This window comes from Catharus ustulatus, chromosome 5 (genome assembly GCF_009819885.2).
Source record: "Catharus ustulatus isolate bCatUst1 chromosome 5, bCatUst1.pri.v2, whole genome shotgun sequence".
Taxonomy (NCBI): Eukaryota; Metazoa; Chordata; class Aves; order Passeriformes; family Turdidae; genus Catharus; species Catharus ustulatus.
The window spans coordinates 22982224-23003070 of NC_046225.1; the positions used below are offsets into that span (position 1 = coordinate 22982224).

The 20847-nt window shown below is 41.1% G+C and overlaps 1 protein-coding gene across 1 annotated transcript in view; it reads right to left on the reverse strand.

The window, feature by feature from the left end:
• Positions 1-16734, reverse strand: part of MANBA (mannosidase beta) — a 55160-nt gene extending 38426 nt beyond the window's left edge. The window contains exons 1-5 of the mRNA XM_033059403.1: positions 16552-16734; positions 6576-6670; positions 5974-6079; positions 3857-4027; positions 1116-1239 (exon numbers count right to left, since the gene is read on the reverse strand). Of these exons, the coding sequence (XP_032915294.1) occupies positions 1116-1239; positions 3857-4027; positions 5974-6079; positions 6576-6670; positions 16552-16734 (679 nt within the window). The remainder of the gene's footprint in view (positions 1-1115; positions 1240-3856; positions 4028-5973; positions 6080-6575; positions 6671-16551) is intronic.
• Between the last annotated feature and the right edge of the window lie 4113 nt (positions 16735-20847).

A 20847-nucleotide genomic window follows, 5' to 3' on the forward strand; every position in this document is an offset into this window, starting at 1 on the left:
TTCAGGTTGCTCATTTACTCTTTCAAACGTTATTATATTTGAATACTAATAAGCTCCTGCTCCGGTTCCACGCCACTCTGCTGAATGAAAGAGGTTTGCTCTCTCCACTTACCCAGAGAGCAAGACTTTACCTACCAGAAGGCGGAGTTGTGGGATTGTGGGAGGGACCAGAAAAGATTTTTACTCTAACTAAATTTCAGAAAGCACAGTCTGTGCTAGGGCTTTCCATGGAAATTCCAGTCACGTTAATTCTATCTAAAACCTGCAGCTATTTCAGGACACTTTAAAAGCAGCCATGGAGTGATGTCTTCCTGTTTTATTCATACACAACAAATCTATTCCCAAGGGCTGAAATTTATCCCTACACACAGGACCCACATGCTAGCCTTTACTCCACTGAAGACTGGGCTCAACAGGCAGTGAAAAAAAGCATGTGGGTGGTCTACAATGGGGCATATCACCGTTTGCAAAAAGTTTCAAGGGAAAATTAACTACTTTCACTCAGCTGCAATGATCTTCAGGACAAAGGAGAGGCAAATCAGAGACCACTGCAGGAGAGGAAACCGGTTTGGTAAGTTAGGTAGCAGGAATGCAGGAGGTTATCCTCTCCAATTGCAGCTTCAACAATTATCCTTGCATAGCACGACTGCTTTTCTCTCTTCATGTTGTGTCCTGAAAACTCAGCACTCTTTGGACTCTGCTCACTGTACATTTGTTCTACCAACACAAAACCAAATTCCCATAGCGGCTTTGCTTTTGTTTTAAACGAAAGTGAGACAAAAGTGAGACACATTTACAGGAAGTCTTGGTGAAAACACATGCCAATAGAAAGGAATTTTTTCAAAACCGAAGAACAGGTGCTAATCTCAATTATACTACATCTATTTCTGCAGTTATTCAGGGATTTTAAGCAAAACAAATATTCTTAATTCTAACACTTATTGGTTGTACTGAAGTACCGTTTCAATGCCTAATAAAGGTGTGCTGTTGAAAGAACTACACACACAGTCATTAAAAAGCCCATAGAACATCTCCTACACTCACATTTGGCTTAACAGTAAAATGGTTTGTATTCTAAATGTGAAACCAATAAAAAGAAGAAACAAGAGACTTACCAAAAAAAGGAGTTACAGAAAAGTAAATCAGGTGATAATGGTTATAGGCCTCAATCCTAACATCTTTCCAGATTCCCTGAGTGGGAAAAGAAGGGCCCCAATCCCAACTAAATGAACATTGCTCCTGGAAAACAGAATAATTATATTATAACTGCCTGTTTTTCACACAGACACTGATGCTGTGCCAGAAATAAAAGGTATTTGCTATCTGGGAATAAAATACTGACATGCACTGAAAGAATTTTTCCAGTTTCCATAAACCCAGAAGAGCCTACAATATATTTTTTTTACTTCTTGACCAGAACTTTGCTACTACTACCCGTATTATATAAAAAATTAAATTTTGTATTAAACGCCCATGTACAGAGAAATTTTGTATTACTGAAAGAGCAAAACAACACTTAGCATACCACTTCAAAAAATGCCAACAAAACCCCAAATAGTAAAGATAAAAAAAACAATCCAGGAGATTACTCTCAATTCAGCTATGAATTATTTAGTTCATAATGTCAGTATTTAATTTTACACCTAAAAGATAAACTAAGCAGAAAACTGACAATTAGAAATGTTACAGTATCAAATTAAAAATCATATATGAAATAGTTTTTCTCTCATTTTTAGTTTTAACACCACAGAGTAATACAAGGAAAGAAATGGATACGTCTGGTGTATTTGTGTAGTTCAGTCATGTTCACTTTTTCTCCCCTTTTTATGATTCTCTTATATAAAAACAAAGGGAACAAAAACATGGTTGAGAAGTAGCTTAGTCCTGCTACTAACATCAGAATAACTGTCAGAATTATAAAATGCTGGTCAGGCAGAGAAGTCCTACACTAATTTCCATTTAGCTGTTTTCAAACCTGGTCAGACTTCTACTTAACAAATCCTTTGACAACATCTATTCAGCCGCCCTCCAAGTTTCACACAGCCCCGGCCCCCAAAGCAAATACAATAGATCTCCTAAAGTCTTGTACAGTGACACAGAGTTCTAAATTTAGAGACTAATAACTTACAGCCAAGGCATACTAATTTGGGCAAACCACAATGCACAAGCCTGGCCTTTGCCTTGCGTTACCAGCCAGCCTCCCTGTCTATCAAATTACAAAGGAGCCTTCCAGGAAGCAAACACTGCACCTACTTCAAAGAGAAAACCAGGGATAACATATTCTTAGAAAACATGTCCAAACTGAAAGTCATTTTCCCTTTATAAAAAATAAACAAATGGATCACTGACAGATTGGCAAGTTTCACTAAAAACACTGCAGAGACTTCTATCAGAAATGGTATGTCCCAAGAACAATACCCCTGTATCACACGAGCACATTAGCAGTGACAGGTTTGTGTTCTGCCACAAACTCCTACTCAGATTTAGGTAAGTTTACTGCACCTAATACTTCACCTGAAATGGGTAAACAGCTCTGCATTACTTTCAGATGCGAAGCAGCCAGCTTACAGCAATCTCCTAGTATGTTTGTTTACTTTTAAATGTGACATAGCAGCTGTTGTTGTTGCCATATACTCAGAACTCAAAATGTTTTCGGAAATTTCTGGAGCAGCTTCCATGTACAGTCAAAAAACTAATTTGAGGAAAAAGCACTAGGGTACTTCTTACAAATTTAAAGGTATAGCTCAGTGAAGGATAAAATCATTCCAGGTCTCTTTTGTTCTATAAATAAGACTACAGCAGAGTAAGTGCCTTATTCCTTCCAAGCCACTCCTTGCACCGATTTCTGAGAAACAGAGTGGACTCAGAAGAACTAATAAACTTTCTAAAATGTAGAGAAAATAAAAGTAGCAGCAAACAGAAATCCTAGGATCTTAATCCTAAAGGATCTTTCCAGGACAACATGGAGTCCATGCTTACATTAATATATTTTAAAGGAAATTATATTCAGGTTAAAATTTACAGGATCCTAGTCATTTTTGAGGAGACTCTAGAAGGACTTTCTAATAAGTTTGAAAATAATTAACAAGAAGGGCATTTAAGTGGAGACAAATGTGCAAAAATATCCAAAGAGAGAAATTAGAAAGTAAGATTATCTAAACATTGCCTCTGACTGCTGGAAAGCTATCAGAAATACATCAGATGCTAATCAAATGATAGTTTGCAGAGTTAAGTTTTAACAGCAAAGAAGCCATATCTTAAAGTTTCTCAGTTTCATTCATTTACATTACACTGTCGTTTTCACTGAATATGTACATATAAGTCCCACTTTGTAACACTAAAAAGATGAGAACAGGTCCTCTGTTAGATAACACTTCTTGGGACATGCCAGAGCTGCCCAGTATAAATAGCACAGCACATGAGCAACAGCAAACACTCACAAAGCAGCTTGGATGAGATTTTTACAGCTTTGGCAATACACATTGGTATTTGCAACAGTGAACTCTATTGTCCGCATACATTGCTAAACCCACCCAGTGGATCAAAATGCAATGATTACACATTTCCCAGTGCTATCCTGCCCTCTTAGCAGTAAGTCTCCTTGCTGACTCTGATGAAAACAGCCTTTTAAACATTCTTATCACTCAAGATATGAAGCCTAGCCTTCTCATGCCTCTTGTATTGTCAACATGCAAGATTACAGGTTTCCAGGGAGGATGGGAGAAGGAAGCTGCAATGAAAAATATGCCCTACTTATAAAACAACATTGCAGATTTCAGAACACAACTGTAAGGACAGCTTGTGGTGCATTCTTCTTTCCCAGCCTGAAGCCAGAGACAGACAATTCTGCCCCTACCTTTCTGATGAAATTAACGTGGCACTCTCCTTTCTGCACAGGTGGAGGGCACGCCGGGGGGATGCTGTGTGCTTTGTGACATCTGCTCTGTTCTGCTGCATATGAAACGGCTGACAAGAAACGGACTTCAACAAAATTGACCTCCTGGATCACGCTGGTAATATCAAAGCTCTAGGACAAAACACAGAACAAAACCATTACAGTGCTGACATTTATATATGAGATTTATGATCACTATTACATGGGGATTTTAATACCATACATATATTATTCAAAAGCTTTTGAAATACAGTCACAGCATGCTCTGGTTTTGAAGGAAAAGAAAAACTACTCTGTAAACTGAAAAAAAGAAATTCCACGGGAATGTTCTAGATAGAAGGAGATGTTTCTGGGCAAACCACTTTCCTCACACCAAGCTCTCATTGCAGGCTGCAGCACTCTGCTTGCACACAGGAGTGCTTGAAGGACGAGGACAGTAAGAGAATCTTTACCCTCCTTCCTCATTCAGAACTCATCTGCATTTTTGGGAAGACTTCTTATTTCAGCTCAGAAAGCTGCTCCATACAGGAGTGCTTCCAGCTCACACTGTGCTGCCAGCTCATCTACCACAAGGCACTGAGCTGCCTTGCCCATGAATGCTGCAAAGCTGCAGTTCATTCCCCAAAATGAAATGAGCTGCATTCTCATCCCCCAAATGTACAGACACACATTCTATGCCAGAACCAAATGAAGCATTTGGGGGCTTCCTCACCAGGTCACACAATCCCCTTCAGTGTGGCTGAAGAAAAGGAGAAACGTTCCATTTCAGAGTTATCCTGTGCTATCAAGACAATATGGTTCCAATGGCTAATACCCATTTACTCCTCAGAGTGCACATTTGTGAAAAGCCAAGTCTTGGCAATTTTTTTCTAATTCGGGAGCAGTCCAGCTAGAATCACTTATTTATGTAGCATCCAGCAGGAAATTAGAAAGCAAACAGCATTCCCCAATCCGGTTCTTTCAGAGAGTCTTTCCTGCTGATGTTGTTCCCATGTGGAACAGGCAAACAAGGTACAAGCCTGGATCACAGTAACCCTGGACTCAATTTAATGCAGTACACTCTGATTTTAAAGTGAAGGCCACTTCATGAATTATTACATGAATCTGATACAAAATGAAGTTGCAGAAATATGGACAAAATAATACCACTTCCTAACTTTACAGAGCCTGCTACTGACAAACCTTTAGATACTCTCCAATCAGTAAATTACAATTTCATAAAAGCTCTGTGAAATTTTTGATTTCACTGATGGTAAAACTAAGTCGAAGAGAAACTAAGTGGCTTGTCCTAGGTCACACAGATCCAAGTGGCAGAATGTCTTATGACTCAGTCCAGTGCCTCTGCAGTAAAATCTGCCAGAATAAATGCTGAGATATGGAGACACCAGACTGTACTTCAGTTATTTCACTACCATTCTTCCTTTAACTCTTCAGACTTTCTGATTCTTTTAAGATAAAAGCAAGGATTTCTCCTTATGCTAATACCAGAATATTTTAGTATTTTAAAGCTATAAAATTAGTTTAAATGTTTTTGCCACTCTCAAGTTCATTCCGTAATGAATACTCTCATGCCGACATAAGCAAAGTTCAAAAATGCAAGGCAATGTTATCCAAACTACCATATTAAAAATAAACCACCCTCTTTAAATACCAAAAGCAGGAAAACACACAGGCTTTACAACATGTGCATTTTCATTGCAGTATTGACATGTAAACCATTCTAATACCAATTAGTAAGCAGATTTACAGCTAATAAAACAGATTTAAGCTTACGTTTTCTTGGAGCTGGAACAGATCCCAAGAAGCAAGATATACTATTAGCTGAACTGATTCTCTTGCATTGGTCCTCTCATGTAGGACAAGGCATATTCCCCTCTAGACACGACCCTGTTGCTAGTGAAAGGTAAGCACACTTCCCTTTTTATCATTTACCATATTACACATGCAGTCCTCAGGTCAACACTTTCTGCATCCAAGCACCTACTTTTATGGGTACCTGAATGCACTGGAAGTGCTCAGAACAAAATGGCTTTGAAGAAACACAGAAGCACCTTCAAAAAAATAAACACATTACTTACATATCTGTTGAACATGTTGTCTGTTCTCCCGAGAGTGACATTGTTGAGCAGGATCTGTGCTACTGTATCCACTCCCTCAAAAACCAAATTCACTTTCTGCCATTTTCTACAGAAGAAAACACAAGTGTGAAAAACTGTCAGAATACCTAGAGTTAAAAACACAAAGGAGACAGACAATGTAAAGATGTGTGTCACGATTATACCAGCAGTTGCCTCAGCTACCTGCAAGAACACTTGACTCACTGTAGCCAAATTGTACCTTTAAATAGTCAAACTAAGATGACAGCTGAAGTAGCTCAAGTCAGCATGCTCAAGAACACAGCAGGTTCACATACCCACCAGATATTAGATGGGTTTAGCTTTCAATTAGCCTAAGTATTATCTTTTCTCAGGTGACAATTCATAAGTAATTTTTAACAGTCAATTAAAAAAAAAAAACCAACAGCTGAAGCGTTCTGTAGCAACAGCTTTGTAGCTGCACAATTGCATAATTTGTTTTATCAGATATAAATGTATTAAGCAGATTTTGAGCCAATGGATTAACTTGCAATTCTGCATGAAAGAAGGCACAGAACTATTTCAGACATATCTTTACTGCATACCTGACGTCAAAAGGAGTTTTGAATGTCCTGCTGTAAGTCCAGTTATCTAGTGAGATCCATCTGTACGTTACATCATTAAATCTATAGTACGGATCCTAGTAACAGACCAACAAAAAGAAAATTAAAATATTTACTTAGTAATAGGATTACTACATAAAAAGCATCACAATATCCATTAGATGAACACTTCTTATTTCAGTCAGTCTGCAAATGCAAAATCCACTTTAGTTAGTTAGTCCTGATATTTCTTTTCACTCTTGAAATTTTATGTCAAAGCAAAGCTTTAGTAATATTTGACTTTATTTATATAGGTCAAAACTCTGTTCTGCTATAATCACTCAAACTAGAAGTAGCAGGATTTGTTTTTACAGAAGATATTACTAGTCTGGAAATTAACCAATAAATCAAGAGAGCTTGTGGCTTAATGAGAGGAACACAAACACGATCACCCTCATGACTATGGAGAAAGTAAGACTAATAGGATTTTAAGAGGCAAAGAAACAGCATTTTAGGCCTCTAGGGACATCAGTAAATGAATCTCTAGTTTAAAGTTATTGCAAATACAGTAATTTCACGAATACAAGCCGCAGCAATTTGACAAAAATTTTGGTGGAAACCCGGAAGTGTGGTTAATAGTCGGGGGCGGCTAATATGTGAATAATTTTCTGACGTTTACAACCCCAGACGTGCCAGCCAGGGCGCCGAGCCAAGCACCTGCCAGTAAAAGCTGGCATTCCGCGATTGTTACAGTGTTACTGTGTTGCCCTCACAGGGGGCGGGGAGAGAGGCGGGAGAGCTCTCTTTCCTCCTCTGCCGCAGCTCGGGGAGGACGAGGGGGGGGGGGGGGCCGCGTCGCCATTGCCGCGGCCCGGGGAGGACGAGGGGGGGGGGGGGGGGGGGGGGGGGGGGGGGGGGGCGCCGCCATTGCCGCGTCTCGGGGAGCCGACGGGAGCCCCGCGCAGCCATTGCTGTGGCCCGGGGAGGAGGCGGGGTGCTTTGTCCGCGCCCGCCGCCAGCACCACGGGCGCGAGAAAGCTCCGTCCCCGCCCGCCGTCGCTGCCGTAGGAGCAGGGGAAGCTCCGTCCCTGCCTGCCACCGCGGGGCAGCGCCGACCCGGGGTGACCGAGCCCAGTGGCAGCGGCGGCTGGCCCCGAGCGGCAGCGCCGGGCTGGGCCACCTGGCCCCGTCGGCAGCCCCTAGCGGGCCGAGCCTGCACAGCCTCAGCTCAGCCAGTAAACCCCGCCCTCCCGCGGCTCTGTTACTAATTGCACGCGGGTCCTCGCTGCGAACGACAGAGCGGCTTATATTCGGGTGCGGCTTATTTATGGACAAAAACCGAAATATTTGCCAACACCCAGAGATGCGGCTTATACTCAGTGCAGCTTGTATTCATGAATTTACTGTAATCTAGTTGTTCTTTATCAGCTGGACTTGCTGCAGTAAGGATAAATGAAATTTATTTGTGGAGGGATGGAGAAAGAGAAGGAGAAGCAACACAGTTTTGGTAAAAAGCTAAATGACTACTTTAAGACTAGTATTACATTTACACCTAATGTGCCCTTCTCCCTTTAACCACACTACCTAGGAAGAACAGAAGGCACAGCTGGTCTAAGCTACATCCTTGACCTTCATGGCTTCATGCAGTATTTATTACAGCAGGTCACCATGTTGCTCATTCAGGTTAAAGGATCTGACACCCCACAGCCTCGCACCTCGCACAAAGGTAGCAGAGGGGCACAGTGTCCCATCCTGTGTCCGAGTGCAGGTACCCGGGTCCCTGCCTGACAGCCCCCGGTTCCAGCCCCTGCAGCAGCTGCACGGCAGAGCTGCTGCCCCAAAACAAAAGCCAATCTTTTCTGGCCTGCATGACTCAACCCCAGCTCAGAGACAGGGGAGCTGTGTTAAGGTTTGTTTTGATAGGCGTGTTCTAAAGCACCAACACACTTAAATACCCACCCTGAATAACTGAAGAAAATCTGCCCAGCTTTTTTTTTTTTTTTCCTACTTGCTGGAACCTAATTTTTCTCCCCATTTCAGGAGTCAGTATGCATAACAATCACATTTGGGATTTGAAATCTTCTGGGAAAAAATGTCTTATATCTCATATTTGTTTTACAACTAACAGGGTCAGGCTCTGTAATAAACACACAAACCTATTTACATAACAGAACAAAATCATCTAAGTGACCCTCCTCAGCAGCACACACCCTTCTGGAGTCCTACAGCAATTCTAAAATCATTCCTTGTGCTCATACAGAGGGAAAGATGTCAACCTACCTCTACATGCTACGCTCTATCAATCAAATTTCTTACTACAAGGGAAGAGTCAAAAAGAAAAAGCCTTGTCACCTGAGTAAAACTGTGACCTCTGTAATGACAACACAGTGTATTCTCTAAAAGTTAAATCATCATGAGCTTACAGGACTATCACTGAATTTTAAGACGTTCATTTCATTACTTTTGGGGAATATATCTCAGCCTTTTCTTAAGATGCAAAAGTTAATTCAAGAAATGTGTATTAATTTACAAAATTTAAGCTCATAAAAGAAACTCCACTGAGATCATTGTACTGAGATAATGAGAGGCAAACATCTAATGTCAGAGATCGTGAAACCCCACAATATGCACTTGAATAAGCAGATTTTCATCAATAGTCTTGGTTTAACATAATATAACATCTTATTTTTATATATACATACATATTCGTATTTAAGATTACATACTATTTTATTTCACATTATGCTTTGAAAAATGTGCATGTTAAATTTCAATCTTTGCCACTTGTATGTGTGAAATATTTAACAAAAGGTGTGAGAGGAAAGTTACAAATGCACTACCAAGAGCAGACTGTAAAGCCATTTGGTTAATGGTCAAACAATCAACATCAGTGCCGCAGCAAAGATGCACAGAAGAAACCTGCACCATTTCTGTCATGAAAGCACAGATACCGAGATGTTAAGAACAAAGTCCTGACTTCTGGAAAACACAAAACTGGTTGTCTAGTAGCAGAAACGCAGGAATATTTTACCAGAGGCAAAAATCATTGCCAAATGGGCTCTTACAGTAGCTTACAGAGTGGCATGTTTAAATCTCAGAACGTACTGAAGATCCTTTTCCTGAAGGTGCTTTCTTCTTTACTAGTCTAAAGCCTTCAAACTTCAAGAAATGCATTGACTGCTAAAATAGGTGTCATAGAAAGTGCTAATTAGCCCTGCTGACTCACAGGCATCCACCCTTTTAGATGGAAAGCTCACGGTTCCGTGGACCTTCATGTAAAACTTAACAGTTTATTGGTATCATTGTTAACGAACAATGTAAGAGAGCTCAAACATCACACAGAAAAGCTGTTAAATGCTAATTACTGGTCAGCCACTTTAACCGTGACAAATGTTGATTTTTGTAAAGTAAGTCGTGGCAACATTCAAGCAATGCTTTTAAGATAATTCTCAAGGTTCAGGAGAAACGTATGATCACAATAAAGTCCTCTAAGAGAGCAGAATTACTTCGCCAATAAACTTGTGAGGTTATTGACTTTTTCATTATTAAATATAACTGTTCTGAGTGCTGGAAGATGTAATCATGTAAGTCAAATTGTTTGGATTTCTCTGAAATAGAATTTCATCCTATGTTAAATCATTTCACATCAAAATGAAAGACTTTGTTCAGAAAAGTGCATGCTAAAAAAGGAGACATTTAAAACACTTAAAGGCACAGGGAGAAATTGAAAGTTGGTAGGAAATAGGCTGCACATCTATTAAATACACTTCACATTCAGTAGCTCAATAGCTCAGTGTGTTCCTGGAAGCAATTCAGAGAGGGGTGGAGTCAACTATACCTATTTTTGGATTCCACCAAACATAACAGCCTTGCATTTTCCTGCTCCCTGCAATTTGGGGAAAAAACCTGAAGCATTCAAACTGCCTGCCTATTTGTTCCCTGCTCCCAACCTCAATGCTGTAAGCAAGCAGCAAATCACTTCCTACTAAGAGGGGGTTAAAAGCCCTGTTACAGACCATCAAAAGGAAGCAATCTCCAGGTCGGCTAACAGGACATCAGCAGGACTTGAAAAGTACTGGCAGCACTACAATGAAGGAAATGCCAGCGCCCAGATGGAAGCTTCTCCTTACAATGATTTTAAGGGTGTTATGAATGAGGTACAGTGATTGGCTCATGGAAATGAGGAGGAGTTATTAAGTATGGTGGGAAGAAGTTCTGTAAAGGTTTACAGTTCTTTCGACATATACTCTTGTTTCAGTTTAGTTTTAAAACCTTTTCAGTTCTCCCTTCACTTCTCCCCTCTGCCTGGGTGCTTGCTGTCAGGCACCTCTGGCTGACAGAGCTGACAAAACAGCTCTGGGGGAATGGTGCATGCTTGCCCCTTGCAAGAAGCAACAGAGAGTGGGGGAACACTTGTTGCTGAGAGCCTTGGCAGGGTAACATCTCATCACCAGCCGAGATGCGAGAGGGGCTCCCCCAACCAAAGGCACAGAGACCTGACAGACAGACCTGGGAAAGAGCCAAGTAAGAATCAGGACCCGAGGAGGAGCCAAATATACACACACGGGCAAAGCCACGGACTGTCAGGGGTGCCGGGAGCACATATAAGGACTGTTTATGAATATTAATTAAAGCAGCTGATACAACCTTCAGTGTATAAACGGCAAAAACGCAGTTTTGTGAGCTGAGCCTCTGGTGAGCAGAGAAGTCTCAGTGCGCTCCCAGCGCTGCTCCCCCTTTACTTTGTAACTTCTACACGTCTAATTAAGTTAATTTACTCTTTCCCGACCAGGGTCTGAGTTGTTTATAACAAGGAGATATTGAAAAGCTGGGGTGATATGAGCTAAGAGTCACCTGTTAAGCAGGAAAAGGATGAGATATGAACACGTGCGAAGTGCGGCTCCAAGCCCAAGAGAGGAGCGGTGCCAGGCACACCCTGGCCCAGTGAAGGGACCTCTGGACCCCCACGCTCCAGGAATTCTGAGGGACAGGGCACCTCAGTGACACCAGAGTCACCTGTACCCAGGGTGGAAGATCTGCATGTAATTAAATTAAATTTATTAAAGAGAACAAAAACCATATTCCTTTGCCTTACCCTGCTTTTGTTAAGGTTTAATTTGAAGTCACCTTGGATGTTCATCTCTCATAAATTAACTCTACTGATATTTTATCATGTACACCATAAATTCTGATGGTATTACCAAAATAAAATTTGCAAGTGATATTTCATGATTTACATTTTAATGATTGTGCTCTGGGCAACTTTCAGACTGAAAGCTAAACAGTTAATATATACCCACCTATACCCATGTGCTCCTGATATCACAAGTGATAGCAGTCAGGACATTTATATAATTTTCACAGCTTGAAGCCAGGTTGAACTAACAGTAGTGATGAATGGATTATATTCTCGGAGTGTGAGTTTTGGAAGTTGCTCCTAAAGTAACTAAATTTCAGTAGATGCTCTCAGAAAGCAGTAAACTGAATGTCACTGTCAATGTTCAGGAATGTTCAAGATGTGTCACAGCAGAACACTAGGCCAAATAAGACAAAAGAGTTAACATAGTAATAGGCACTGCTTAATATTACCTGAATACTGTGATGTATTTAACAGACCTTATCTCTAAACATCACAAGCTTTTGGAAGAAAAACTTAAGTGTCCTTTAATATTTATGCTAAGTTTCACTAAGTCTTTTCAATGTTTGCACATATGCTCTCAGTTCAGTACAGCACCTGTATTTCAGTGGAAAATAATAAAATAATCAACTATTCCAACAATGAATGCCATCTAACCTGAACAGAACCATAGGATACCAAATGGAATTGTTACCTAGCTTGTTCCAAAAAAACTAAGTTGTGATGAAGTGACAGAAAATAAACAACAGCGTATTTTATACAAATGTAGAACAATCTACAGAAAACCATGCTACTTTCCAGAAATGTAGAACTATCAGCTGAAGTACATGAACTTTTGTCTCTTCTAGTAAATTTTGATATCCAAGTATGACACCAAGAGCACTGATAGCTTCTTTGTCAAGTGCATGCCTTTGTCTAACAGGCCAGAAAATGCAGTCTTACCAGCGCCTATATGAGCATCACACTTGCAGACCTCTCATAATACTCTATACAAGTCTAAGTGACAACTAATAAGACAAAACAGCCGTATGTATAAATGCAAATGGCTGACATATGAGAAAATCCAGCTACAACAGCCATATTTTGCAGAACTGAAAATTTACAGGAGTCACCTGCCAGCAAGAAATGGCATTGTGCAGAATCTGGAATCTATGGATGCCCATTTCCAGCACACAGACTTAAAAAAGCAAGTTACCTGTAGGTACATATGGCTTATCAGAACAGTGCCTGAAAGAAAATACTACACTGACAGTAGTCAAAAGCAAAACCTTCAAACAAAATGGTTTTGGCACATCTCTTTCCAGAGCTCTAGAGTTAGCAGTAGATTCACTGCAAGTTTGTACAATGTCTGCATTCAAAAGGAAGGTTGGCTCTAACTTTATGAAAGTGACTATTACCCTTGTCTGTGCATTTCTCTTGTGTTTGTTCTAATTTTACATGCAAATAGTAGTAAGAGCTACAGTGTCTTAATGAAATGTTATTAAAACAGTCAAGCCAAACACATATTCTGATGCAATCTCCTGGCCCTAGAGTTTTTATCATACTTAATCCAGCATTTGAACTATGTTGATTGAACATGAAAGAAAATAGTACTTTGGTAGGAAATTCAAGAGCATCTTTTGAGACACATGTATTTGGTGCATTCAGAAAGACATGTTCCTCCAATGTATATTTTATAAGCCAAAGTAAAGATATCTCTAGAACAAATGCTAAGAGGATCCAGAGAGATGAGTAATGAACTGTCAGCGTCAGAGAGATGTTTTTTAATTCAAGTGTATGGCCAGTACAGCAGATTAAAGTAAGGCTACAGACACGCAATCAGCTAGAGCATCCCTGGGCAAAAACTGTGCGCCGACCTAAATTTGAAATGAACCACACAATGATAAATAAATTGCTTGCAGCCTAGTCTTGCAATCTAAGCCACATTCTGAAGGCTTAATATTCATCAGCTTACCCCTGCTGCCCTCCTTCCCCTCATTGCGAGATGCCCAGTAAGCTACATTGCTGGAGCAGGCCCTTCCAAATTTTGTTTTAAATTTCTGTTTTGGGTGCTAACCCATTGAAAATCTCATGGATACAAAAGCGAAGGATGCAGTGCAATTTGCCACTTGCAAATCACACAGAAAAACAGCATGTAGATTTCACCAGGTCGCTGAACATAGGGGTCCTGCTATCCAAAATGATTTTGTCCTTCTATTTCCTGTACAGCTTTTCAGATCAATCTCCACTTTTGATTACAAGTTGGGTTACTGATCTAGTGACATCTTCTGTAAGATTATGAATAAAGATCCTATATTCCATTGCAAAGAGCAAAAAGAGGAAATGAAAAAAACACTTGAGACCAAAACTTGTATTTAGGCATCTACATTAAATCACCCACTTCTATACTTGAAACAACGCCATAAAGGGCTTATTTCCAGAGATAATGAACTGAAAAAATGGAACAACCAGTGCTCTACACCTCTACAATCAGGGCAGTGTGCATGCTTTTGTATAAATAGGAATACAGGAACATGATTTTAGGCAGTTGAACTGGAAAACCTTTGGTCACATTCACCAGAGCAAAGAAACCTCAGAACAAACAGCTGGGCCCCTCTCTGAGCACAAAGCCTCACACTGCAATAATGAATGGTGTCGCTGACTCCCTCCAAACAACCCAGGCCTGCTGCATTGCAGACTGCAACAACTGCGGTGACACGGATAGAGTACATTTAACACCATCTGCAATAGATTTCAAATCTGCTAAGGCTGCTCCTTTGTTCTGGTATGGTCTGCATTCTATCTTTTAAACAAAAATGCTGTTTTAAAACAATTTAGTTATTCTGGTGCAAATTGGTGTGACTGCTTCTTTCTGTAAACTGAGCTTTGCTAAAAACTGAGTAAGAATGGGTTTAAGGTGGCCTTGTGTTACCGGTGCATACCTACACATTGAAACAGGTTATGTCATTCTCAGAACTATCTAGACACCAGCTGGGTACAGTCCAGAGATCACTAGCAACCACACTAGTGAACCATTTTGGTTAACTCAGCACTTCATCAGCAACACCAGCAACTTGGCAACAGCTTCCAGTCCACAGCAGGTTTATACTCAGCTGTACCAGCACGTGTTTGGAGCAAGTTCTTACTTGTTTTCAAGTAAACATGACCACAACCAATCACCATCGATTTAATTAGCCAAGCACCCACTGCTGCCCAGCTGGCTGACTAAGCTCTCATGCCTTCTGTGCAGGCTTGGGATTCTGCCCAGGCACATGAGAGTTCATGATCCTTGTTTCCAAATATACTGCTAAATTACAGGTCAGTTTGCAACAACGCATTTAAATTAGCAATCACATCTTCTCACTTCATAAGAGTACCTGGTGTGAGTAGTTAAATGTCGTTCATTACCTCACTCTCTTGTGTGCCTGAGTCAGTGCATTGGTCACAGTTTCCCCTGGATGATTATTCACACTTCTTGCAGCAACACCTGCCAGCACAACCAAACATCCCAGACGTTCAGTCTACCTCGTGCACTTTTGCATCAGAGAAACTAGCACAATTCCCTTCACCGATCCTCCACATGAAGTCTCCCTGCCCCCTGCACATCTGAAAGCAATAGAAAAGCCCTTCTGAAATCTTAATGTCCAAGATGTCACATCACTTAGCACACAGATGTTAAAACAACCCATCATCATAGCTCCGCCTATCCCTTCACAACATATTTCTTTTTCCAACGTTGATGCTTTGTATCTGGCAGTAACACTCTTTGGAATCTATAATTAGTGCTGGGATTCCCAACCTGTGCCAACACAGAAAATGCTAAAATTATCCTGCCTAAAGGGTGTCACTTTCTCCTTTTACCTCTCTATTTTTAATCAGAGTATAATAAGCTGAAGGATAAAACCCAGGAAGTAGAAAATACAAAATGCATACATCTGGAATATGTTTTTTAAATAAATGATGCACAAGAACTGCATCGCTGGCCCCACAATAAACGAGGGATAATATGATATACTCACGGCATATCACCACACTTCCCATTTTCCAGCACACAACTGTATTTATCACCTTTATAGATAACTTTGCTAATTTCACTGTGTTTTCTTTCTTTCCTCGTTCCAGGTACACATTTCATTTTCCCTGTTTCCTTTTAGAAAGGCATCTTATCTCAACAGTAATCCAGTTAGTGCCACATTTCTTGTCAGGTCTGAATCACAGGCACCTTATGCTAGTATTAGAATACTCTGCTACCCATCTGCAATTGCAGTTTTGAAAATTTTTCCAAGAAAGTGGTTACTGTGTTTCTATAAATTTAAAAATTTAATAGAGACAAGCATAAACAGAAGCAGAAAAGCCTCTTCAAAGTGTTAAGGCAGGAGTCAGTCCTTTAACTTCTTCTATTTCAGACTATGCTTTCCTTAGGTAGCATGAGTGTATATGATCTCCACTGTTCTGAAATTACCTGCAGGTTTTAAAAGGGCTTTTGAATGGCCTGAAATCCCTAAACTTATTGCATCAGCAAGTCAAACTTTAGGACAGTAGGTTTAACTTTCCATTCTTTTGAGGTACCACTGTAGGTAAGCATGACTTACACGCTCTGAGGGTACTGCAGGTATCTGGTGTCAACACCTCGGCTGCGTGTCAAAAACACAGTCTAACATACTGCAAAGCTTCCATTTGTACCCTCGGCCTTATGCGGGACTGAGGACATGGCAGCCACCAAACGAAGCCTGGCTGCTGCCCCGGTGTGGGCGGGCAGCTGCGGGACGGAGCTGTGTTTTGGGGGGCTGGGTTCTCCCTCCGAGAGTCGGGCTGCCCACGGCGGAAGGGCCGCTCCAGGGCCCGGCTCTTGGAGTGCCATACCTGGATGAGGCCCCGGCAGAGCAGCGCGGTGTGAACGCAGCCCGGCACCTCTGCACGGAGCGACACCGAGCCATTCCCGCTGCGGAGCTGCCAGCTCCCCCGCAGGCTGCGCACCTCCGGGCCGCCCGCGGCCACCGCCAGCGGCAACAGCAGCACCGGCAGCACCAGCGCGGCGGGGCCCATAGCGACAGCCGCCGGGAGTGCAGCAACGAGCGGGGGCGGTGCTTCCAAGGAGGGAAGGGAGGGAAGAGGAGGGAGGACGGCGGTGCTCGCGAGGGCGGTGCAGCGCGGCTGCGGCTGCGCGCGGGGCCTGCGGGCGGCCCTGGCGCTGAGCGGCAACGGCCGCGCTCCCGGCCCTGCCCCGGCACGGCGGCGAACGGGCGGCTTGGCTTTCTTCGTCCTCCAAGAGGCACGGCGGAACAGTGAGAAGAAGCGCTCTAATACTGGTACGAGTCTCTGGGATGCAGCAAACGCACTCGGAGCTCGAGAAAACGGCAGAGAAGCAGGCAGGGATGAGGAAGAGCTGTGACAAAACCGCAGTGGGTTCTGTCAGTATTGGCTCCCTCGAGTCCTGAGGCTTTTATATGGCCTCAAACTTCCACATCCTTTTTTCCATAAAATTACAGAGGCATATAAAACCGTAACAAACGTCATGGACATCTGAAAGTACAATGGTTTCCTCATAAAATTCCTGTGGATTTTGTTTATAAAAGTTCAGTAAATTCATCTGCAAAAGGACAGAAGCATCAGCTCCCAAGAAAGAACATACTACAAGTATGGTTTTCAAATCACACTGTAGCTTTCCTGTGCGCCCTTGCTAGGTTAATCCCTTCATCACAGCCCAAAAGCAGGAATTAAAGCATCAAGTTTTTAAACAGCTCCATGGAAGGCCTCAGCTACTCTCCAAGTGTAACACCCATGGTACTTCACGCTCTGTTCCCACTGACCAGGGGGTGCAGGGGGCTCCATGAAATGGGAATGTTTCACACCAGTCCCCCATAGCTGAAGCTGTGCAAGACAAGAACAGGAACACCAGAGTTTTGTTTAGCTCCTGGCTTTCACACCTATTTCAGCGTACTGTAAGAATCCACCCAAAATTTGTCTTTAAGGCATGATTGAACGTGGTCAACATGCCTATATGTTTTCGATGTAAATCCTTTACAGCTGACAACCCTTCATTTCAATACAATATAAAACTGCCAGTCCTTCCATTCACCTACAATAAAAAGTACACAATCCAGCCACAGGTAATTTTTTTCACCTGTGAGAGCCCAAGAGGGGGTGTAGTTCTGAGAAATACTAACTCAAAGAGAAAGACGGAGGCTGATCTTTTTTTCTCTTAAATTTCTGCTGCCAACCTCAAAAAGGGATAGCTGAGACCCACACTGTTGGGCAGGAGGCGGCTATGCAGAAACCTAGGTGTTAGAACAGTTACCCTGTGTGTGATTTTAAGACACAGTAAGCCACATCAATATACTAACTGAAATGCTGCTCCCATTTCAGTTTAACTCCCAGCTGTCTTTTAGTGAGATTGCCAAAAAAGGCTATCATCCTAGATTGAGTTACTGCAACTGGCTTTGCATGCTGTAGAATTCAGTCAAAATTAGTATCTTCTCACCTTTAATAGTGTAGATGATAAAATTATTATACATTAATAGTAGAAAGCCTTACTCTGTTTCTGTTTTCATCTGTCAATGAGTGATGTTTTCAGGGCAATCAAACATTTCAGTGTCCTTTCCTTAAATTCACTGATAGATCACTAAAACAATTTAAACGTTGTAATGCTGCTTGAGAGATCTTACAGGATATTAGCTCTCAAGAAGCAGATTTATAGTTGTCAAAAAACAACTACCATTTTTTAAAAATAAATCTCTTCCAGCAAGCCACGTGATAGATTCCCAGTAAGAAGGAAACTGCATTTCAAGATGTTTACTGTACTTCTGTGTTTTGCCTTTTATTCTTTCTGCTTAAGACTGACTGGAGCAACACACACACCAAAAAACCTTAACCTAAAAACAATGCTGTATAATTAAGTATTCTGAGAACATGCTGTTTCCTTGTTCAAGGCTTATAATTAAGTTAAATCATGTCTCATTCTCATGTCCCAGTTTTAGAGATTGTTTTTTGTTTGTTTGAGGGTATTTTTAAACAAATGACATTTTTTGCTGTTTCAAGATACGAATTTTAAAGGCTGTGGTTTAATAGTTTCAAATCTTAAGACACAAAACAAGATAAACCAAGTGCTTTCTTTTACTGTGAACTATATTAATCCTCTTTCTGAAATACCACAAATTTAGGAGGTTATTACAATTCTTGCTTTACAATACTGCAAGCACTTATTCTGTATCAACTAAGACAAAAAGCTCAAGGCAAAACCATGCTTATTAGGCTCTATTAGAATAAATTCAGAGCAGTTCCACTGTAGCTGCCCAAATTCTGTCATGTTAATCCAGAAGTCCTTTGTTTCCAAATGCTATGCAATCTCTATCATTACAACAGGCTGCTGCTATTTTTCTCTTTCAAATTCACATTCAATGAGTTCATGTAAAGGTTTTAAACAAAGAGGTTCTCACAGATTTGGATGTAGTACTTCAAGATATTACTGCCCCCACCTGTCCACGCTGCACCATTCTTCTGCTGAAGGTAAACACCTCTGAAGCCAAACAGGAATTGTGTTCACAGCAGTCCATATCAGGGCATGCTCTCTCTCTTGGTAACTGTGTGCTCCTGCAGATACCACCACCACAGACCATTTGTCAAAAATGCAAAGCAACTGAAGGGTTGTCTACCTGAGGGAATTTTCTACAGATGCAGCAATATCAGTGTATACATGTTTGTATGAGTGCAAATACCTTCAGGTAGCACAGAATATCCATAAGAAAGCCCCACAGTTTCTCAGCATAACACCAAACCTCTGTCTTCGGACTGCACCTGCAGAACAGAATCACTGTGCAGAACAGTTACTCTCTGTGCTGGAGTGAAGACAACAGGATGCAGGGAACTCTCCACCTATTTCTAAAGTACATAATTCTGTACTTATCTTGAACTCCATTCAAAAGCATGTTAAAAATAAAATGAGGAAATAAATTAAGATTGCTTTTAGATGAGTATACTATTAATACATCACTAGAAGAGAATGTTGTACTAGGTATCATGAGCAAGATTGTGACAATTCAAATGGTAGGCCTGAAGTTTCTTTCATAATTATGGCAAAGTCTGTAGGCCACTGCAAGGAAATCTCCTTGCAAACAAAATTACCTAACTCTGTCACAAGTAACTACAAATAAGTATGTAGAAGGGAAGCTACTGCTCCAGGCAAATGCCATAATGGAAGGGGAAAATCAAAAAATATGTAATAATAATTCTAAAATTTCAGAAGCAGAAAGATGGGTGATGCCTTGAGTATAACCTTCAACTTCATCAGGCATGCTGGGGCAAAAGCCTGTATTTTTAATCTCTACATAACATCGTGCTTTGAGATGCACGTAAACCAAAGGATTTAAGTGTCAAGTCTCCACCTTCCATAGAACAGGCACAAAAAAGCCTGATCTTCAAAGTCAGCATGGCCAGATTTCTAAAATCATGTTATTTAGAAGGTGGCATTCCCACAGTTTTTATTCATTTTATAAACCATTTTGAAACAATCCTAATCTATTTATAAAATTATGTAACACTGATCATTGCCATTTACTCTTTGTTTCATAAGCAGCAAAATTAGTGTCTTGTATGGTGCTGTCCAAGCTCCCCTTCAACTCTCATTAAAACTTACTTAAAACATACAGATTCTTTGGCACTTACAGAAAATAAGCATAAATGCAGACATTATGAAACAGGTTGCTTAGCCTTTCTCAGAGGCTTAAAACTAGACAGTCATCTGTGACCACAGTACAATGTACAACTTGTCACTGAATGCTTAAAATTAAATCCCTCAAAATGTGGGTGTCTGTAGCTAGCAAACTGTTTCCCCCATGACAGAAGTTTGAGAGGCTGCACTGAGCCAGTGTGCTTGGAACTTTACCAACTGAGAGCAGGACATACCAGATAGATCACACTAAATATGAAGCATACATCCAGCCTACTGTTTTAATGAATGTTTTCTGTGCAGGTGAGTATTAAGAGAATGTCAACAAAGGTTTGTAGCTGATAAATTGGATGAATAAATGCAAATGCATTTGGAGTTGCTGAAACAGCTGGGAGCTGCATTTATTTTTCTAAGTCAAGTGACTCCAAACAAACCACTGGGACAGGTCAGGACCTCTGTTTCTCAGACCTTTTGTGTAGCTAATGAACCTGGCT